This window comes from Bos grunniens, chromosome 22 (genome assembly GCF_055505025.1).
Source record: "Bos grunniens cultivar Pamir isolate PY7600 chromosome 22, Bosgru_T2T1.0, whole genome shotgun sequence".
Taxonomy (NCBI): Eukaryota; Metazoa; Chordata; class Mammalia; order Artiodactyla; family Bovidae; genus Bos; species Bos grunniens.
In genome coordinates, this window is record NC_141186.1 from 39,260,210 (window position 1) to 39,282,986 (window position 22,777).

The 22,777-nt window shown below is 41.6% G+C and overlaps 1 protein-coding gene across 15 annotated transcripts in view; it reads left to right on the top strand.

Moving 5' to 3' along the window:
• The window catches only part of CADPS (calcium dependent secretion activator), a 471,095-nt gene extending 453,012 nt beyond the window's left edge, over nucleotides 1-18,083 (top strand). For all 15 annotated transcript variants that reach the window (XM_086367063.1, XM_086367067.1, XM_086367064.1 and 12 more), the window contains 2 exons: nucleotides 13,528-13,632; nucleotides 16,920-18,083. In XM_086367063.1, coding sequence (XP_086223189.1) covers nucleotides 13,528-13,632; nucleotides 16,920-17,099 — 285 coding nt within the window. In that variant the 3' untranslated portion in view covers nucleotides 17,100-18,083. The remainder of the gene's footprint in view (nucleotides 1-13,527; nucleotides 13,633-16,919) is intronic.
• Nucleotides 18,084-22,777: the final 4,694 nt, after the last annotated feature.

The window sequence follows — 22,777 nt, forward strand, 5'->3', positions numbered from 1 at the left end:
GTTTTGTCCTGTCTGCATTTGGCCCCATGGATAGGATGAAACAGCCAACGTTCCCCATTAAAAGTCTCCCATTTTTCCCCCTCCCAAGGAGGCCCAAGGGGCAACATGACTATCGTGCAGCTGGGAGGTTGCTGGTCTTTACTGGGCATTGTTCTGTGTCTTCATAGTGGTTTTTAAAGACATCCCACAGCCTCCAATCCATAAACTTCAGAACCACGTTGGATTCAAAAGGTGAAAAGGCCTTACTCAAAATCTCAAAACAAGTTCTGATCTTGGACAAAGAGAGGAGTAGCCTCCCTCTGGAGCTTTCCAGTCCACGTATATGTCACCGTTTAAATAAATAAAAAGACACAAACTCTTTGGATTAGTTCAGCTGGGCTGGGAGCCTTGAGATAAGAGGTCACTGGTGTGAGTTACTATGGTAATTGAGTAGTATCAGCACTGGTTTTGCTCTCATGAGCATTAAAGCACATAATAATAGGCAAACAACAGTGGTTAAAGCAAGCAGGTAGGATTACTATGTTCTTTTGTCAGAAGTATATAATGTCTTGTAGTCAGTTTTAAAGACTTCTCAACCCTCAAATCCACCCCACCGTCACCTGCTGAGTAATTTTGTATGCTTAATCTCCTGCCCTCAACTCCCAGATCTCTGCTAATTTGAGGCAAATGGGTATTTCTGACATTAAATAGGGCAGCCAGGAAGCTCTGACCTAGAAAACGCGCATTCTGAAGCGCTGAGAAAAAATATATTCTTTCACCAATTTTGTTCAGTCTCTTTTGAATGACGAGGGGGAACATTAGCTTTCACTGCAATGGGAGGTTGCAGCCGCCCAAGGATGGAGTTTTTGCAGAACCAGGAAAAAATGAAAGAAAAAAGAAAGAGAAACTTGCCGAGCATCCCCACTCCCAACTTCCCCCATAAAACTTGTCACTTCGCATTGCCATCCGCTACCCCAACAATAATCACTCCGTGCCTATTGCTAATTGCAAGCACAGCTGAGGCCCAGCGGGGGGCCCTTGCACAGTCTCAGGCCTTTATACGAGGCTCAATCTGTTGTATGGCACTTGTTCACACACAAAAAAACTACCAGCAAAGGCAGAAAGAGGCAGAGTCACAGGTTTCTTGTAATCCCTCCGCCTCCCCGCTGACAGCCCAGCCCTAGAAGCATTCCTGGTTTTGTCCTCTGCTTTACAAAATCTGAAGTGACCTTAAGCTACGAGCACGTCAGCTTTTGAATGTCGAGTTGCCGGCGTCTTCAGGTGCATTAAGGAGCAAGGGGGGTGGGGGGGGGGGGGCTACATCTGGCTTCTGCGTTTCTGTTTGCAGCGCCCCTGGGGCGAGCTGTGGCTTCCTGTAACATGTAAAATATGAGTGTGAACTCAGGGTTCATGGCAAGGAACAGGAGGTCATGCCTCCATTCAGTTCTAAGTAAAGAAGCTGGGAGTTTGCAGATGTTTTTCTGTATGTGTAATGACACCACCCCCCGCCCCAGCCAGCGAGCACCCAAGCGCCGTTTTTTGATAAAATGTGCCACAATCAGTGTGCTACTTGCAGATTTATTCATATCAATTTTTGCAATTTATATATTCAGAGACAAGATTGCTATTTCGGCAACTTTATGTTGGATGTCGTACGTTTGCATCTACAGAAAGAGGGAACGAAGTATGGGGCGGGGAGGGTGGGCAGAGAAAGAAAAGAAATTAAGTCTGTTCCTCGGGCCACCAGCTGGGGTGTTGTCAAGGAGACAAAGCGTCCAACGGGAGGGTCTGTGTCCCCCTTTTGCCCAGCGGTCACTTCCTGCCCAGGCTTGGAGGTGGGAAATCTGTAGATTCTGGCCCAGAAGAAGGTTCTGGAATGGCTACAGTGAGGAGGAGTCCGCTTGGGGATTTGGGAGCGAAAGTCCCCTTCCATAGATGAGGCCCAGGCCACCCAAAGAAAGGCCTTTCCATCCTCCTTCAGGGTCAAGGACTGGCCCAAGGAGGTATTTGGCATGGGCTTCCAGTGGGTCTGGTAGGGGGCACCCAACCCTTCCTGTCCACCTTGCCACCCTCTAAGATGAGAAGGGAATTAAGCCTCCTGTGAGATCCCCGCTTACAGAAATTTCTGTTTCCAGCCCAAAGCCTCATACTGTATTTTCAGCGAAGGAAGACATTGGTCGAGCAAACATGGAGATTAATCCTCCTTAGCCTGGGGAATAAATGTTCCTCAGTGGGGCAGTGTTAATTGCCGAGCTGGGTGCAAAGATCATTTTGAGGCATTTAAGAAATACATGATTTTTATTAGTATAACTGTTCCATGTAGGAGTTATTTTTCAGCAAAGGGCAAAAGCTTTGCCTGCCTCGCATTATTAGCCTAATTCTACTTAATTGTTTCCTAAAATAAGGGCTTCCTAAATACACATTCCAAACCTTAATAAGTCTGTTGTGTGTGTTGGGGGGGGGTGGCGGTGATTCTGAATGGTGAAGCCGCTGCCCTTTTGGGCAGAGGGAACTGGGGTCTTGGGGCTGAGCGCTGCTTGATCAAATCTGTACGGGGAACATCAGGGGGCGGGGAGCAGGAAGGGGATGGGGGAGTCTCCGTGAAAACATATGAGGTGATGTGTCACGCGGTGTGAAAAATGCATCCTTTCTGGCTGTTTGGACCCAATCCTCTATGAGGATTCTCAGTTCTCATCTCTGGGCTTCATTTAATTCTCTTTCACAGATTTAGAAATGTTGGCCCCGTGGCATGTTTTAAATAAACCCAATAAGTGACTGAGCAAATGCTACCAGATATGTTCTTTGTTCTGCACAGTCGCAGAACTCGGCCTTGAGAAATCATCTCCTCCCGGCCCCCGTTCCTCATGCACATCATTTTTTGGCTTTTTGTGAAACACGATTGGTGTTCCAGATTAGAACATGTACATTGCTACCTGGCCGTGCTTTCTTTAGCAAAGTTTCCTTTTCGATCAGGGGAGCAATTCTGCATTCCCTTCTTTTTGTTTTGATTGTGGTAAAAACCAGCATAATGTAAAATTGATCAGGTTAACCGTTTCAAATGGTACAGTTCATTGGTGGGAAATGCATTCACACTGTTATGCAGCCAATTTCTGCAAGTCTTTTAAAAGTCTTGCAAAACTGAAAATCTATAGCCATTCAACAGTAACTCGCCATTTTCCCCTTCCCCAGCCCCTGGCAACCACTTTCATACACTGTTCTATGAATTTGACTACTCTAGATACCTTATGGAAGTGGAATCATAGTATTTGTCTTTTTTTTCACTGACTGACTTAGCACAGTATCCTCAAGGTTTCTCCATGTTACAGCATTTGACAGGATTTCCTTCCTTTTTAAGATTAAACGCTGTTCCATCATATATCGGTACCACCTTTTGCTTATTCATTCTTCTATCCATAGCCACTTGGGTTGCTTCTGCCTTTTAGCTCTTGCAAATAATGCTGCTCCGAACACAGGTGTGCCAATGTCTCTTCAAGACCCTGCTTTCCGTTTCCTTGCATCTGTGGAATTGCTGGGTGTCCCATCTTTTTATAATAGCAGGTTGTGGAAATGGGGGAAGAGCAGTATCCAAGTGTAAGTTGAAGGTGCATTCACAGCAGAAAATCCCCTTTCGTGCCTCCTTTCTGTGCCTTTCTGTCTTTAGGTAGATATCTGTGAGCTGACCTTTGAGTTTTTTCATTCAGAGTTGGCAAACTTTCCAGAAATATCTTGGACATATTGGGAAAGCAGACCTTTTGGGTGCTGTCTCAGCTCCTTGCAGGTGGCCATTCACCATACCGAGATGTGGGGTTGGGCGGGATACAAGGGGACTTGTGACCTGTTGGATTTCACATAGTCTGATTGATTCAGAAGTGACAAACTCATTTCCCGTATGGCTTTGAGTGTTTTGGACAGCTTACTGAAATTGTCAGTTTATCAAACCATAAAAAAAAAAAAAAAGAACATGTCTTCCAAAGAGAGATCCCTGTATAACCTGTATAAATATAACCTTTGAATTAAACTCTCCTGCTTGATTTGATCCTAGAAAGAACCCTTTGGGACTCTTACTTTCCTTGTATTTTCTCCCAGGCAGCTAGTAGTGATGGTACTGACTTGTTGAAAAGGCTACAGTACATTTAGTCAAGAGTCCAAGTAGAGTCATTATTTTGAACATCCATTTGAAACGTCATTCCTGAAGACATTGCTTATTGCACATTTCTCTGTATTTCAGGTTTAGACAGGTAAAATTTGGCCTTGAATAGATAACTGCTTATTTTAATAAAAGAATATTAAGGTATCACTTAAGCCCTTTTGAAGGAAATTAAAAATAAAATTGCTCCCATATGTTAAATTCTATATATGTTCCTATAGAAGAAGCAAATATTTTTTAAAGTATCAATTTAAGTCAAAGTTAAAAAAATATATTTTATTTGCAGTATCTCTTCCTTATGAGAAGAAACTAAACGTAAAAGAGTCGCTGGGTTCTCTTCATACCATGTTGCAGATAGCGAAGGTCTCTGGAACCATGGTTTCAGCAAGTTGCCTCTGATGTCCCCCTCAGTCTGGATTGCATCAGACTTTCAGAGGTTGCTGTCCAGAGTTTAGAACCCTGAAAAGCCACAGCATCAAGACAGCTTTGTAAAGATTTCAATGAAATGGGTTTTAGCCATCCAGAGAATTATCAGTTTAGTCACTCAGTCATGTCTGACTCTTGGCGACCCCATGGACTGCAGCGTGGCCAGGCTTCCCTGTCCATCACCAACTCCTGGAGCTTGCTCAAACTCATGTCCATTGAGTCGGTGATGCCATCCAACCATCTCATCCTCTGTCTTTCCCTTCTCCTCCTGCCTTCAATCTTTCCCAGCATCAGGGTCTTTTCCAGTGAGTCAGTTCTTTGCATCAGGTGGCCAAAGTATTAAAGATTTAAAAAAAAAAAAAAAACAACCTTCAACTTAAAAAAAAAACACTTGGGACAGCCTAGAATGTCCCCCTGATTATCTATACCCTCTGTGGTATCTTTGTGCTTTTATCTGGGCGTCCTGAAGCTGTGACTGGAAATACCCACTTCTAGAAGCAGTTGTTTTGGTGAATCAAATCCTGAATTAGTGTCACTCAAGTAAGGCAAAAGATTGCATCTTTCAATTACATGTCATTTTTTTAAAGTACTCAGATGATACACCCTCTTAGCGAAGCATATCAGCTCCCTTTGGGGGCTCTGACAAACCCTGAAACTTATGTGCAGTCTTTTAGTGTTCATCGACTTGGCACAGTTGTCTTGAACATGCCAAGCCTTTGTCAAACCCTCTCTGAATCTGGAGTAGAACACCAAATACAACCGCAAGAAACCCATGAGGCTGTGGAATTTTGGCCCAGGTCAACAAAGCTTTGGAGACTTTGGTAGGAGTGTGGAGGAAACCTTAATGAAGCTTTTCACATGCTCTTAAATTACCCAAATTGTAAGAAAGAAATATGCATTGAAAGCTTCAAATGTAAAATATTTCATTACAGTATTTCAATGCAGCCATTTAAATAGGTTGCAGGTTTCCTTTCTGCTAATAATAATCCACTTTTGTCACAAAAAGCAGCAGGAGGAACATAGTCACATGGGTGTGGTCCAAGTATTATCTTCCTCTTTGACTCTTTGCCAACATAGAAAATGTCCTTTCTTCATTAGTCCAGGCAAGGTGCTGAGGCAGTTTCTCTCATGTCTGGCTGTGTTGCATTGGAGAAAGGGTACTTTCCAAAGAAAAGATAAAAATCTTCCAGGTTTCACTGTTTCCTCACTTCAGAAATACAGGTTGCTTATCAAGAAGTTGTAAAGTACCTGTTTGCTCAGATCTTATTCAAGGAATGGGAACTGCTCAGAAAGCTTTGCACAACCCTGACTAGCTGGCACTTAGGAACGTACTATTAATATTTCTTATTCATGGAATAAGGTAGGACAGCAGGTCTAGATAATAACAGCTAACACTCAGTATATGCCTGGTGCTATTGTAAGCATGCCACACGTATTAACTCATTTAATTCCCACAACAACCCTAAGTGGTTTTTCTGATCATCCCCATTTAGCAGATAAGAAAACTGAGGCACAGGGATGATAAGGAATTTATCAGGATTCTAACACAGGACGGGCCTCATTCAAGTCCAGTCTCTTAAGCTGTACTGCATCTCAGCCTCTTGAGGCCAGGCTTCATCTCTTGCTAGCCGGTAGACCACTGCTTCTCTGAGTTTCAGTTTCCTAATCTGTGAAGTGAGGCTGTAGATGATGATAAAGACTCAACTGTTCAGACTTTAGCCACGAATTGCCCAGGCACTTAGCACTTTGCCTCCCTGGCATGAATAGGGTGAACATGCCAGTTTCAAATGAAACATGCATTTGAAAATGAGCCAACAGTAGAACTCAGATCATTGTAAATTTTGACTATCATTCGTGAATAGGTTATATAGGACCAAGTCACAGTTTTTAGTCAAAGAAGGTGTGTGAAGAGATGTGTTTGTGCATGGTGTGGTTATTGGTCCTTAGACCAAACACCGTAATTTCTGAAAGGGTACATTTTCATGTATCAGGCTAAATATTACCTTCTATTGTAGGCATGTGCTTGAAATTTGTAAATGTTCATGTTTTTCTAAAAGTGGTACACTATAGCGTGCATATTATATACTTCTTTAAAATTTTTCTTTCAAGAAAAAAGTAACACAGGAAGAACTTTTTGCACTAGACTGTTTTCATTGGATTTGATATTCCACCCAAAATCATTTCTCTTTCAGCCCTTTCTGATGACATCCTATTTAACTGAGCATGAAACTGAATTTCCCCAAGGCTCTCTTCCTCTCCCTGTTCACAGACCGTGTTAAAGCTTGTGATGGATACTTTTTCAGAATTGAAATTTTGGTCAGTGTCATAACTTTTGTATCTCCAACACTCTGTTAGGAAAATTAAATCCATTGTGACAGAGGCAGTTTTTCTAGTTGTATTTGTCATTGAAAACTCAAACTGCCCACAGTGAGAGTTTTCTCTTAAGTGGCAATTGCTGAATTACCAGCCTAAGAGAAAAGAAGAAATGAGGTAGGACTACAGAGAGAAATTAAAAATACATTGATGCTAGCTAAGAAATAGCATCCCTCACCCCCATCCAACTTTTCTGAATCATTTCTCTTAAGAGTCAGCAATGATTGTCTCTCATCCGTTATTAGTTCTTTAAGGCTGTTGATTGGTTTTTTTTGTGGGAAAACCCCTGACTCCACACACCGTACCTAGCAACTTTCTAGGCTCATAGAAAGTAGAATATTTTCAACAACAGGCCAAGCTTAGACTCTGAGGGAGACAGTTCCAAAAACACTGGAACCCACCCACACACTTCTCCTTTGAGAAATTCAGAGCTGAATGACTTTGCTGAAAGGCTACCTGGCAAGTAGATCTGTTTCTATATAAACAAGCCATTGGTTTTTAAAATTATTGAGCTAAATGTGACAACTTACACAGGTGTAGTGGTAAATAACCAATTTGAAGCCTACTTCACTGCTTACCAGCCATCTGAACACAGGCTACTTATTTAACTTACCTATGCCCCTTTTTCTCATCTGTAAAACAGGGTTGTTAATACCACTGATACTTGTTTAAGTGTGTCATTTTGTTTTATATTTTTATTTTTATTATTGATGTATTTACAATACATGTTTATGTATTATGATGTATTTACAATATGCATTTCCAATATGGTGTTAATTTCTGCTGTACAGCAAAGTGACTCAGTTATACACACACACACGCACATATGCATACATTCTTTTTTATATTCTTCCTTTCCATTATGGTTTATCCCAGGACATTGAACACAGTTCCCTGTGCTATACAGTAGGACCTTGTTGCCCATCCGTCCAATATGTGACAGTTTGCATCTGTTAACCCCAAACTCTCAGTCCATCTCTCCCCTTATTGATACTCCTAAGAGTTCAACTCTGTGGTGAAATTACATAATGCTTATAGAATGCCGTGCACATTACTTGTACATTCTAAGGACTCGATGTTCAATGAGTAGGTAGCTATATTAATTTTGGGTGCTGTGTGTGTGTGTGTGTTAGGAATCCTGTACAAAATAGCACTTTGCCAAAACTATAGACTCTAAAGTCTTAGAGAATGGTATTGTGTGATAGGCAGCCATATAAGTTAAGCAGATATGTTAGCCCTTGCAATTTAGTGAACATGGAAACTCTACTGAGTAGTTTTATGTCCTTTTCCGCCTCTATTCCTTATTTTCATTGCCACTCACGAATGTGATGTGGCTGGCTCTGAAAACAAATGAGTCATTAACAGTAAGGTGCCTTTGGGATGTTGAATTAACATCAAGGTGGGGGAGGGTGGAGAATTTAGACTCATCTAGGTGGCTGTGATGGTAGAGGAATGAAGGCAGCAACCTTTTTACAGCGTGGTAACACTGTATCCCGCTTATGAGGGATTATCCAAATCCAGTATAACAACCCAAACGTGTTGTCCAGTGAGGTGTGAATTATCTATCCCATCTCACAATCCTGCAGCACTCCCAGAGGATAAAATTCCCAGATAAACAGTGAACCCAAGTACAGGGACTGGGGAGAGATGAATGAGTCACTTCTCAGTTTCAAAATGTTAACGAGTGATCAAGGTAAATGTCTTAATATGTTTTTTTTTTTATTTTATTTTTAAACTTTACATAATTGTGTTAGTTTTGCCAAATATCAAAATGTTTTTTTTTTAATTGAATGCAAGACATACATAATGAACAAACTCCTATTTGTAGTAATTAAAGGCAGTATCCAACCCTGCACTTTTGCAAGATCCTGCCTCACTCTAATCCTAGCTGCAGTGAACCCCCACTTACAGTAAGAGACATGTTATGTGTAAGGATTCCTCTGCACAAAGTCAGTGTAGTTAGTTGCAGGGCAGAATGTGTGACCTGAGTATATCTGCATGTTGATTTTTACCAGAAATGGATCATGAAGAGTGTTCTGTGTTGTGTATTATTCATAGAAGGATACCTGGTCTGTTTTGGGGAGTAGTAATAACAATACTGGCTAAATTTTATTGAGTGCTTACTATGCGACAGTCACTCTGCTAGGCACTTTACACAATTACCTCTTTTCACTCTCACAGTAGTCCTATGAAGTAGGTACTAATATTAACCCCAAGAGGAAACTAGGGGTCAGAGAGTTAAGTAGCTTAAGAGTTGAGTTTATCCAGCTAATAAGTATCCAACCCAAGCTGAAAGTGTAATTTATCCATGTAGGGTTTGCAAAATCACTCATTACTTGTCTGAATCCTTTGAATCCAATATTTAAATCTAGGTCAGTATAGTTTCAAATGTGTCTAACGGCACTCAGGATGGTTTTATAGGTTTGGGTGACGCTCTTAACACAAAGCAGCTCTACAGTGAGATCGCTTTGGTGAGAGCTAGTCATGTGTCCTGTAAGACTTGAGCATATGATCCCAGAGATATTCCAATAGGAATAACCTCTTCCACCACCACATGGCTTTCTCTGGTCATTTGTTCTGTGTTCGTTCTTGTTTTGTGGCATTTCTTGGGTTGAGAAAGAGACAGAAAAAAGAGGAGAGAGTTGATGGTGATGATGACGACGACGTTACCTATAGTGGTGACCGCTGTCATGATGGTGGCAGTGTTCGTTGTGGTGGCAGCTAGCATTTACTGAGGCCTTATGTGCCAAGTACTGTGATGTGAGCTTTATTAGCATTAATTCATTTAGCCATCAGAAAGGCCTGTGAAAGCGTGATTAATTCCCATTGACTGATCAGGAAACTGAGTCTCTGAGAACGTAAGTAATTTGCCCAGGATCACAAACCTAGGTGAAAAGGAGATCAGGCCTATGATGTTAACAGTTGTGTGGAAAAAAGGAAGGAAGGAGAAAAGACAAAAGAAAATTAATGGTAAGGTTTTAGATCAGCCTTCCAAGTTCTCTTTTTTTATTTTATTTTTTTGCATTCAATTAAAAAAAATTTTTAAGTGTCGTTGATTCACAATATCATGTTAGTTTCAGCAGTTTAGCTACCCAAGAAGTTCCCAACTCTCCAAGGCTTTACTAGCCTTTCTTCTTTTGGCTTCTAACTGTAAAATCTTCACAAAATTATTCCCTAGGGAATGTACTTTCGTGGTGCCCAGGTAACTGGTGATTTTATTTCTCGAGGGCTTTTTTAGGATTAAACTAACCTTATGTAGGTAGTTTCCAGTTAATATACCTGAACTAAGGCAAGGCACAGTATATGCCATGCACTCACAAGTTTTATTTCTAAGGGTTTAGAGTGCATTTTACCAAAATTTTTGTGGCTATCTCTGGAAAAGGCATATCTGAACCAAAGACAAAACAAAGCAGGGAGAACTTAAAATGTTGTATTAATTTCCTCTTTCAAAGAATCATAACAAATCTGCTATATTAGCATCAATCTCAAATAAAGCAAACCTGATTAATAAGCACTGTAAACTGCATGAGGAAAAGCAAGAACACCCCAGACACCCAGTAATATGCTGATGAAATGCTTTAACAACTGGCTTTCTGGAAAGGAGAAGGCCCTAGTTGGTGGCATTTGCCAATTTCCATAGGGTAAGAACTCCCACTAAGGCCTATTTCTAGCTATCAGTGTGATACCCCCTGAATGTAGAGTTGGGAAGAGATACACCAGATTAGCTCTCATGCCCAGTGCACTGTTACACCCTCCTAGGTAGCAGTCTTTAGATGATCAGCTTTTTCATGCCAGTGCCTAGCCCTGCAAAACCGCCACTTCCGGACTCGCTAGCAGTGTGACTGCGGGCACCTGCGGTCACTTCACCTCTCTCGGCCTTGGTTGCCTCCTCTCCACGGTGGAGATCAAAGGTGGAAGATCCCTTTCACCCCTTAACGTTTTCAAGTTCTCCAAGGCAGTGACTCCTGCTTCCTCCAACATCCAAGTGCCTGTAAGCGCCTTTCTGGAAACCAAGTTAGCACCGCACTTCATCCAAAAGTGTCTCCAATTTCATCTCCTGAGCATAAGGTTTGGAAAGGAGCGACTTACTCCCTTTTGCCTCTTGAAGTGTGTAGCCAATGGGGCATCATACATTTTTTACACTTCTTTCACAAGATGTGAGATCCAGGAGGAAAAGCAGGGATGTTCCAGGGCTTTCTTGTTCTCCTGGAGTGGAAATCTGTGAGTGTGATAAGCTGACGCATCCATCTCCCTTTCAGCAGCACAGAAAGAGTATTGAGAGCAGTCTACCTTTTTCTTGTTCTCGTTTGACTATCCAAAAGCCATTTTTTACAAGAAGGGGAATTACTTATATGAAATAGTGGGGGGGGGGGCGCTCTTTAGCTTTTTCTTCCCCTGAAAGGTGGCATGTCTCTCAGCGAAGAGAAAAAGGCACGTTGCACAAGGCTCGCTGGCAGCGAGGGAAGCCAGCGCCGGTTTGCCTGTTGTCACAGCCAAAGCGAAATGCCACCTCTGCCTAGAAGCCCGAGTGCCATATTCCTCTTTTGTGTCCCTGAGATGCACCCATCATGGGGCCCTGGTCTGGTCAGATTGGCCGGGAGGTCACCCAAGTTCCTTTGAGGGTCATTTTCCAACCCCAGGAGGTGGGAGTGGGGAGATAGGGGGGTGTTGCTCATGACTCTCAAAATAGACTATTTGAGCCCCCAGACTGCATGTCAGATAAAGCCAGTAAATGTGGGAATTTGAGACCTGGGGTAAACACAGGAGGGCCCCCAGTTGCTGAGAGTAAAGCAGGGCTGTACCCATGACCTAGTCATGTTCCTGTCCCAGCCCCTTAACAAACCCAGATGCGGTGACAGCAAGAGCTCCAGGATCCCAAGGCAGGAGGTGCCAAAAAAACCCCAAATAATCACAACCACCACCCCCACCCCCAAAAAAATGTTTCAGTAAAATGTTCTCACTCCTAGAAGGGAAAACCTGTCCACACCTAAAGCAGCTTGACCAGGGCAAACCCCCTCCCGACATGGGGTGAACCACAGATCTCAAGGAAAAGAACACCCCCACCCCCCCACTCTTTTGGGGAGGGACAGAAGGTTCCCCGAAACTGACAGTTTCGCCTCCATGATCTTTAAAAGAGCAGAAGTTGGCTGTGAGGCTGCAGTGCTGCCTCGATTGGGGTAGTGTGGTCTCTGTTTGCGGCTGGGCTCCAAGGAGAGCCACAATTGGCTCTGATGAGGAAAGAGCCTCAAAATGGGAGATTGCAGAGAGGGGCCATGGCTGCGACTGTGTCGTTTCTTACAAGGTGAAACTTGGCAGTTCTACCTTGCAAGTAAAAACCCAAATTAATTTTTTTTTTTTTAAGAAATTAAGTCAGAAACAAGGCTTCGGAAAAACTGTGAGTGTTAGGCATAAACTGATTTTGGATGATCTTTAGGTGAGAAAGGGTGGAGTTACCATCAGAAACATGTTTTTATTTATGCTTTTCAAATCTCCACTGGTGTGCGTGTGCGTGTGTGCGAATGTGCGTGTCAGTTAGCAGGAGAGTATGCAACGTTTCAATTCTTTAACCACTTTTTTTTTTTTTTACATCTTTTCTGTGCACAGTTCATATACTTCCCTATAAATAAATATATAGGTCCATCCACACCTTTTCATTTTATTTGTAAATTGTTTGGTATAAGCGGCAACGCGTAATGAAACCTGGTGAAGTTTAAAAGATTAGATTTTTTTTTTCGTACTGACACTTCATAACACTGTTCATATGTCTCCGAGTGAGATTTATGAATATATGAGCAGTGCTGCAAAATTATACCGCACCAGAGACTCTCTTCACCACAGGGGTGGCAGTCTAAAGTGACACAGCTTCAAGCATTTTTCACAGACAAGAAGCAAAATTTAACCCCCTTAAGGGGAAGTATGATTTCAACAGCTTGAAATGAGCTCATTTGTAGATGTTTTTTTTCCCCCTCTTATCTTCCATAATTTTTGGGTGTTAAGATTAAAACAGATGCACAGCCAATGTAAGGCCACATAAGCTGCCCAGAGTATAATTTGGCCCTTAAAGAGAAACCCTCCTTCATCGTTTTTATTCAGATGCCCCATTACGGTAAATGAAGGTAAACTTTGCCCTAAATTCCTAAGGCTCTCAGCCTGATTCCCAGAACGGTCCTAAGGAGACAGGGTTTGGATTTCTCTACAGGTAAGTAGCCAGTGGCATCAACTGGCTCAGTGGAGTAGTCCCCCATCTGCCCGGACCCCTAAGACAATGGCATTAGGACATACACAGTGACTTACATCTTGGCTGAGTAAAATGAACCAAAAGAGCAAAAAATGGTCCTTATGAAATTGATTGCACATGAGGGGTGTGGAGTGGAAGAGTTCTGTTTTCAATCCCGAGTCCAAACCGCTCTCTTTTCGGCTGACCTGGGACCCTGTGACTTTGTGTCAACTCACTGTTTGTGATCTCTGTGCTCTCAAATTCTCTCTAACCATTTTGTCTTCCTTTTGGAGCAGAGCAGGGTGCTCACACGCGGCCTGTTCCCTCTCTGCTGTTTAAATGCTCCGTGATGTGTTGGCTGGAGAACTTTTGTCTCTTTTTTCAGCAATGGTACAACAGCTCCATGAACGTGATCTGTACCTGGCTGACGGACCGGATGGACTTACAGCTTCACATTTATCAGTTGAAAACTCTAATTAGGATGGTCAAGGTAAAAGAAAACATGGTGATTCTCCTTTGCAAATAGCTGGCCGAAATACATTGCATTGGCAAGCTCTAGGACTTCTCTAACACAAAGAATATTAGTTTAGGTATAAAACAAGACGATTCTTAAAACAGTATCTCAGGCAAGAATAAAACAAGACGACTCTTAAAACAGTATCTCAGGCAAGAAAAACCGATGAAATCATTGTGGGCTGCCTGGTTAATTTATTATTCAGACATCAGAGGGAAATTTAATAAAAAGGCATTTGATACGTTATCCAGACTGGAAAAATACTTTATGTATTTGCCATGCAAATATACTGCTGGAGCCTTTGTGCCCTTTTGCATTAGACTTTCAGAAGCTGGCTTTGGGGTACTGCCATGCTAATCACCTCCATTATGAATTTCATTTATGGTTTAATTAAATTAAATTTTGCCACAATTAATTTAATAGAAATATTTACCTCCAGCTCCTTCTAAATATGTCCTGTGACCGTTATCAGGATGCAAATCAATATTGTTCTCATAGTTAATTGAACTAGTTTCTCTTACAATGCGTGTATACAATCAAATGTAAAGGATCACGAAGGTGAGGTAACATACCCTGAACGTAGCTTTTTTTCCCCCTGTTCTTGTGTGTGCACCTTGGACTAATGATAATTATTTCAGCGTGAAATCTCAGTGGTTTACATGAAATAATAAGATCACAGAAGGGGGTAAATACGTTTTTGATCATTTCAGTTTCCATTTGATGCTGCACCGTAGAGGGTTTTAAAAACATTCGTATGCAAAAATCTCATTCAAAGCACAAAGTCTCTTTAAAAATATTTTAATAATAAAACAGCACTGAATTTCTATTTTCTTAACAGTTTGCCACAAGTCACCCCCCTCCCGCCTGCCCCATTTCTTAGTCTCTTTCGGATTAGCACCATTTCATTCAAGGTACTCCTCTACCTCAGTGCTGACTTAAAACCAATTACTGTTCCGTTGAGTGTAATTAAGGAGAATTATTATCATGTGCATTTGATCTCACAAAGAGTTCTCCCAGGGAAGGTTACAGACAGTGTATTGCAGCTCCTAAAAAAGAAACGTATGTGGTCAGACTGTGTACCCAACCTTATTTCATATTTTTAAATGTAAGTTCCTTAAGGCAACCTCACTAACCATTGCCTGATCCCTTGAATTCCATTTTCTGGCTATAAATACTCTTAGGGGAATTTTTTTCTATTTGACCTTTCCTGGGCAGACATGCATTTTAGTCTGTTACAATATCTTCCCATTACTGATATTTCCAGATTTTTGTTGAGCCTGTTAGAATTAGCAATATTCTATTAAGAAAAAAAATATAAGTCAGAGAGGAGGTTGCTTCTTAGCCTCTGCCAAAAACAACACAGACATGAGCCACAGGGAAAGGGACACAGAAACATCCCTGCCAAAGGAACTCCTTCACTTTTGCCAAAAGTGGGCCCGGCTTAACTACAGCCACAACACAGAGGGATGAAGCAGAATTCACCACCTCTTTGCTAAGTACGTTACCCAGGGGCCTCCTCCTCCTCCAGGCAAACTTCCAATGATAATTGGCTTTTTTTTCCTGCCTCTCCATCCACTCCATTTATTCATCCATTCATTCGTTATCCAGCAAGCATTTGTTCATCCATCCAACCTCAGACAAATATTAGTTGAGCCCCTACTTGCGTGTTACACAATGGAGTATTTTAAAAAAAAAGAAAAACAACTCTATGTCATTAGACATGCGGAGTCTGGTTGAGAAACACACTGCTCTGGAATTTGAATAGAGAGGAGAATATTTGAATAGTCTCAACCTTTCTTTTCCCCATCATATTCTGGCAACCAATTCTAAGTGATTGAAAAGTACAGAACAACCAAGTAAATCGTCTGGATATCTGGTCTCCAGCAGACTGGCATCTGATCAACCTCTTAGCCATACCCCCTCCAGGTGAAGACACAGTTCTACTAGCTACCTAGCCTTGCAGCTTGAGCCACAGTTAGGGTGACCTTTGAATATCTTTTAAGTAATTAGGATGTACTTTTTAAGTAGTTAGGATGATCAGATTACTTTTAAGAAAGAAAGACAAATGCTACAGATAATCATACTGGGACCACAGATATAACCTGGCAAAGGGAACCCGTGGTCAGCCTATTTATGGTCTTTTGTTACTGGACATCACTGAGCTGAGCAGCACTCACGAATTAACGCTGCAGTCATTGCCACACGTGATTTCAGGAGTGGTTGACGTGGTGACTGACACTAGGACTGCACCAGATGGACTCTAGAAACCGGAAATCCTAATGCAAGTGGTGTTGAAGTATGTTACTGTACCTTCTTTTGACCCCTTAGCATGCTTCCCATATCAAGAGGAGAAACAAACAGCAGAATCAGTAGCTGAAATGATATGCAGTGTGATGAGGAGAGTTGTAGTTAGAGAGGGACCTTCTGCAAAAAAACGTGTTTTGCGAAGTAGACAACAGCCAGATGCTTCTGGTCATGTTCAATTAACGCAAAGGGATTCCTAGAAAAACAGTCCCTGGGATACCTCAGGAAATCCAAGAGAAATTGCCTGAAGGAACAAAGAAAGAACTGGTGGTACAGCAACACCAAACCATTGTTCTTGAAAAAGAGCCAAATTTCTTCCCTGAGACCACGAAGTTGTGAACAGAATAGATACACTTCTTTCCCAAGGAGACGAGCCATGAGTCACATGCCTGCAACATACTGATGAGGCATTAACGCTCCATCTTCCCCCTAATTGTGGCTGCCCGTGATCAGTTTCGTATACCAATATGCATATGTCTGTCTTGTGAATGAGACAAAGGGATACGCAGTCACAAGCCTCAAAAAATACTGAAGACCAGACTGCAGCAGCAATCACAAAATACCATATCATGTAATCCATTATTTATGTGTTACAGCTATTCACACTATCATATGATACTATACTAACCTAAGAGAAAAAACCAGACCCCCCCCCAAAAAAAAGAACCAAAACAATGATGGAACATTTCCCTTTATGAAACTGAATAAACAAGCTTATGTTCTTTGCTTTGTCTCATCTAATACAGTTTATCCTGTCACCATTTCTCATTTTCTGTCATTCAACAAATCTCAGTTTTCAGTACAAGTGAAATCTGAGCATGGTGGCTTCTCTTGTGACAGTGCATGCAGTGTGACACTTAGCTGAGGCCACTGTTCTCACCCCCACACTCGCCTTGAGCCCCCTCCCACCCTCCATGGAGATGAGATCTCCCTCATCACTGCATCTTTTCCCTCTTTAGAAAACCTATAGAGATTTCCGATTGCAAGGAGTCCTGGACTCAACCTTAAACAGCAAGACCTACGAAACCATCCGGAACCGTCTCACTGTGGAGGAGGCCACAGCGTCTGTGAGCGAGGGTGGGGGCCTGCAGGGGATCAGCATGAAGGACAGCGACGAGGAAGATGAAGAGGACGATTAGAATGCTCAGGCTCAGGGTCCATTAGGACAGAGTCTTGTAATCAATGCATGTCCTTAGTCTGTTAGTTAACCCCATTAGGGAATTTTTTGTCGACTCCCATGCCCATGAGATGTGTACCGAGACAATTGCCATTTTAGGTATGTGGTACCCAGATTAGCAAATGACCTTTCAAATACCACTTTGGAGAATACATAGCTCAATTGCTAGGCGTACCCCTGTGTACAGCAGAGTCCAGTGATGCTTCATTAATGTGCTGTGTGTGCGCGTTGACAGTAAATGGATATGAGGGCGAGTACGCCAAGTACCTTCTTCATTTCCCGTATGTGGATGCCAGTTATTTAAATGAGTACAATAAATGAATTTAAGACAAATAGATCTGCTTTGTTTTTTGAAAAACAAAAGGCAAGTCTCCAACAACCAACTTTTGGTTCCTTCTCTTCCCCTGAAACTGAAAAAAATGAACCCTTGGCATCCTTGTTAACCCATACGGTCATTTATCCAGATAATTACCCAAAAAAGGATGGCGACATACCAATGGATTGATCCTCCTCCTAATTGCCATGGCACGAGTGATCCTCTCATGACATCCAGCACAGTTCAGAGCAACTGTCTTCTATCAAAGTTTATCCTATTAAATGTTATGCTTTTATGTTTCGATAACCATGTATGTAAAAAAAAAAAAAAAAGAAGAAGACCTGAATATTTAAATTATGACCCTAGACTATAAATGTGTTTATATTAAGATATGGATATTTCCTTCAGTAGATTGTAACCATCATTTCAAATTATTTTGTTCCACGCTGGTTTTTATATCTGTCATGTACATTGCATTTTGTTCTGTGACTGCATGACCCTGGGGTCCTCTGCAGAGCTCTTTCTTTCCGTGTAAAGTAGTAGATCCATCTTGCTTTTGCCTTATATAAAGCCTACAGTTATGAAAATGCGGAAAACTGTGGCTTCTCAATAAATAACTATTCAGATGTCCCAAGAGTACTTTTGAGTCTTTTTTTCCTTGCATCTCCTTTGAAAGCTGGAACTAAAACACACAAATCAGGAAGATGTGGGCAAGAGGAGGCAAGGGGTCGTTTTCACAGAGTGTTCTTGAAACTGCTGGAGTGGGTAGTTTACAAACGCTTGTCTCCACGAGAAACAGTGTAAAATTCCATTAATGCAGACTCCACTAATTCAGAATCTGTGGGCATTTGGACATGTTGGGCTGATTACACTTGCATTATAGGATAAATAAGGGTTTGCTAAGCAAGAGAGTAGTGTAAACGAGAGAAATGTTTCTCCTGTATGAAGAGAAGGCCAACAAACTGTTTTTAAGCACCACTTTAACAGCAGTGTTTGCATTCAAACAAAGCGTGTGCCAATTATATATGATTCTTATATATTTGTTAAAGCATTTTACAAGATTCTCTAAGATACGGAGTACTCGTCTTGCTCCCCAGTCTTTGTCAGCCGTGTAATCACCTAAGTTTAAAAGACAACCAAACATTTTGGTAGCCCTGCCTGTTTTGTTTGTGTCTGCCACTAAATCAGTCTGACCTTTTCCTTAGGGCTGACAAAGGTCTTAGAGAAGCAACTACTTCTTCATTAGGACCAGGCAAAATGCTCAGCAGTTGGTCTCGACAGATCAACCCTCTAAATATAGCACATCTCACTCTATTTAATCCTTAAGGTCTGCAGGAACAAATCACCAGTACTTCCTGCCCTTGGTACTGAGAATAACTCCCATTTATTGAGCAACTATTTTATACCCATAGTTGCTGTTATTGGGCAAGTATTTTATTATCAAATGTACTCATTTTATACATTCTACATGTCTTAACCACAACCACCTTAGGGAGAGAGGACTGTAATTATGCTCATTCTAGATGAAAATACTGAGATAAGAAAGGATAAGGTAACTTACCCTATGGTGACACAATTCCACGTAGAAACACTCACCTAAAGATACGAGCACACAATTGTTCAGACAAATGATGAGGAGACAGGTGTAAAACATCTCTGATTGCCACCAGCTCAATGGACATGAGTTTGAGCAAGCTCCAGGAATTGGTGATGGACAGGGAAGCCTGGCATGCGGCAGTCCATAGGGCCGCAGAGTTGGACAAGACTGAGCAACTGAACGACTGAACTGAACTGAGGATGCAGGTGTAAAACATCTCTGATTGCCCAACAGCACAAAGTCAGGGTGGAAGAGTTAGAATGCTGTAAGATATATTTGTATCGGTGACATTTTGAGTTGCAAAACTAAAGTCTCTTTCTCGCAGCGATTAGAAACAACTAAAGAGTGCACAAGAGAGCACATCACCCAGTGCACAGGAGCTGGGGAGAGGAAGAAAATGCTCAGGAGCCTGGAGGAGTGAGGTGACCAACCCGAAAGGCAGAAAGAGAAGCAAGGTAGAAAAGACCTTAAAGCAAGGTTGGTTGGTTTTTATTAAGTTTCCTCCAAAAGAAGCGTTCACCACAGCACAGCACTGAGGGTCCTGTTGGACACCATCCCTCCGTGGGGAGACCCCAGAGGGAGGCCTGGAGGAAAGAAAATGACATCCGAAGGGCTCAGAGACCAAAAACTGACCAAGTTCACATTCAGATTATCCTGAGCTCAAAACTGGGAAGGAGACCATTTGGGAACCTTGAGCTTTCTTTTTTATTCCTTTGGGATGTAATGTGAAGTTTGCTTCTCCTTTTTCTAAATTAAAGTATGATATACCTGCAAAGGAGTATGCACATCCTAAGCATACAGCTCGGTGATTTGTGAAAGGGAGCACATTTTTTGAATCACCAGCAGATCAAGAACTGGCACATAAGGAACACCCCCAGATAGACCCAGGTTCACGCCCCTTCCCAGTCTGTCCCCCTCCTTAGGGGTAACCACTGTCCAAAGGTTACCACTATCCTGGTTTCTAATTGCATCAGTTAAAGCTCTCATGCAGTTAGACTCACAGTGCATAATCTTTTTGCTCTGTATTACATTGTTGGTGCAGCTGTGCTTCATTTCTTTCTGGTCTCTATAAACTCCAATGTATGACTATACCACAGTGCATTTATCTATGTTAACATATATATATATATTTTTGGTTTGGGGCTCTTATAAATCATACTGCCATGAATTTCTTTGTGCATAACTTGTGGTACAGTTGCTGGGTTAGAAGATAAAGATATGTTGTTCATTTTTAGGAAATACTGCCAGTTTTCCACAGAGCAAGAACAGAGTTATAGTCTGACCAGCAGAGACTCAAAGTCCCTGACAACCATAGGTATTGACCTTGACAGTACTAAGTACTGTCACTACTTTTAATTTTCATCATTCTGGTAAGTGGTGCAGTGGTTTATGATTGTAGTTCAGTGATTACACAAATAGAATTGATGGCCTTTTAACACATATAATAGTAGTTTGGGTAGCCTCTCATGAATTGCATGTTTAATTTTTATTCCCTTTTCTTAAAAGAGGAAAATCCTAGAATTATATGAACACTGGTAGGGAAGAGGCCATAGGAAAAAGTGCCAGATGGATGGTGAGACATAGAGATATAGAGGGAAGTGTTAACCTGATGGAAAAGCATTCACTCTATTAGCGATCAGTCCGCAGAGAGTTGAGTCCTACTATCCGGCCGGTGCTAGAAACACCCAGGCTCTCTAATCCATTCCCTCTCATTAGCCAGTGGGTCCTTTCTAAAAGGTAAGTGTGATCTTGTCCATCCTCCAATTAAAAGAATTCAGGGCTCCCTTTGCCCATAGAATGAAGCCCAAATTCGTTCAGGGACATACAAGGTCATATCAGATTGGATCCTCACCTCTCCCACCAGCGTCCTCTGTTAACTCTACCCCCCACCCCCCAGGTTACAGCTATATCTGCCATCTTTTACTTCCCGTGCACCATGGTGCTTCCCACCTGGCCCCCTCCCCTAAGCACTTCATCTCTTCCTTCACATCCCAGCTAAGTAAATTTGACTTCCCCAGGGAAGCCCTTCCAAACCCCACCCTCAGTCCAGCATCCACGTTCCTGGTATATATCCTCCTGACGCGCTCTCCTCCTCTTTCATACTGTTCATCACACTATTCTTGGAGGGGCTATTTGCATCATTACATGTTTCATGTAGCTCTTCTCCACTGCCAGAGGATGTGATCCCTGCCAACTTCCCTGCTCTATCCTTACTGTAGTCACTCCATGTATGATTACTGTTCTCTTAGAACCTTTAGTCCAGCCAGTATGATTCTTTAAAAGACTTACACTGAATACTCTAAGATTCAAAGGAGGGGAAAGGAAAGGAAGGCTTCCTGGAGGAGGGGGCCTTGAAGAGCCCAAAGAAACGACAGGAAGAGACATGGTCCAAAGCAGAGGGAGGTGAGGGGAACGTGCCACTTGGCTGAAGCTGTTCTTTTTTCTCCTTCCTCTGATGGATTCCTGGTGAACATAGGAAGTGCTCAACAAATACATGTTGACTTGAGACATTAATGAATATGCTTGGTGTGTTAAAGGAACCTGGCTTCATGGAAAGATTTATGCAGGGGGTTAGAAGAGATAAAGATGGGAAGGGTGCATAAGGTTTCAGGTTTCATTTAGTTTGGGTTTAATGGTCTGCATAACAAAGAGCTAACTAGGATTTTTACTTTTTCACAATATTTAAAGAAAAAAATTTTTAAGTTAAAAAAAATCAAATAGAGCAGAATTCTATGAAACACGAAGTTGAAGCCTCTTCCTTCCCCAACCCATTTCCCCAAAGTAGCCATTGCTAACAGATGGGCCTATATTCTTCCAAATATGTTCAAATTATATATAAGTATATTGGATATATATTTATATATATAATACATATATCCAATATCCAGTTGGATATATTTATATTTTTATATATTTATATATATATTTAGAAATATATTTTCACAAATGGGATTCAGCCTGAGCCTACTGAGGCAAATCATATTTTTCATGTATCAGTGAAGGATCATTTCCATGTCTGCATGTACAGATTTTCTGTATTACTTTTAATGGTTGTGCTGTGTTTAAGGAGATTGTCTAATCAAAGAAGAAACAAGAGCTAAATAAGACAAACTAAAATTCCAGGAGGAAATCTAGGATGAATCAAAACATAATGGTGGAAATGAGCCATCTGTGGAAGTGACCCAAGAGACTGTCTGAAATCTGACTGAAGAATTTCTGAAACACCCCAAATTCAATCCCAGTCTAACGGCACTATACTATACTGATTTTTTTTTATTGTGTCTTGTCTCCTCGACAGACTGCCAACTGCTTGAGGTCAGGGACTCTACGTCTATTTGTGTGTGCCATTCAGGTGCCTGGCATATAGTAGGCAGTCAGTAAATGTTGGTTGAATTGAATGGGAGAACATCAGAGAGGCATACTGGAGTATGATCATAACTAAGAAAGTACAGACTGAATTTATTACAGTATCCTCTGTCTATAAAGGAAGAATTACAAAATAAAAAAAGGTGAAGAATCTCAGCAGCCTTAGGAAAACCATCCACCTCGTCACTAACATGACCCAAACTTCTGGTGCATGCAAGAACAGTCATGCTGTCATAAATTTGGGGTTCTGTAAAAATTTCAGGAAATCAACCAGCCAGAGTTGTATCATTATTGTTTCAGCATAAATTGTAAGAAGTTCATTTTATTTAAATTTTAAAATCCAAAATAAGTGTTCTTTGTG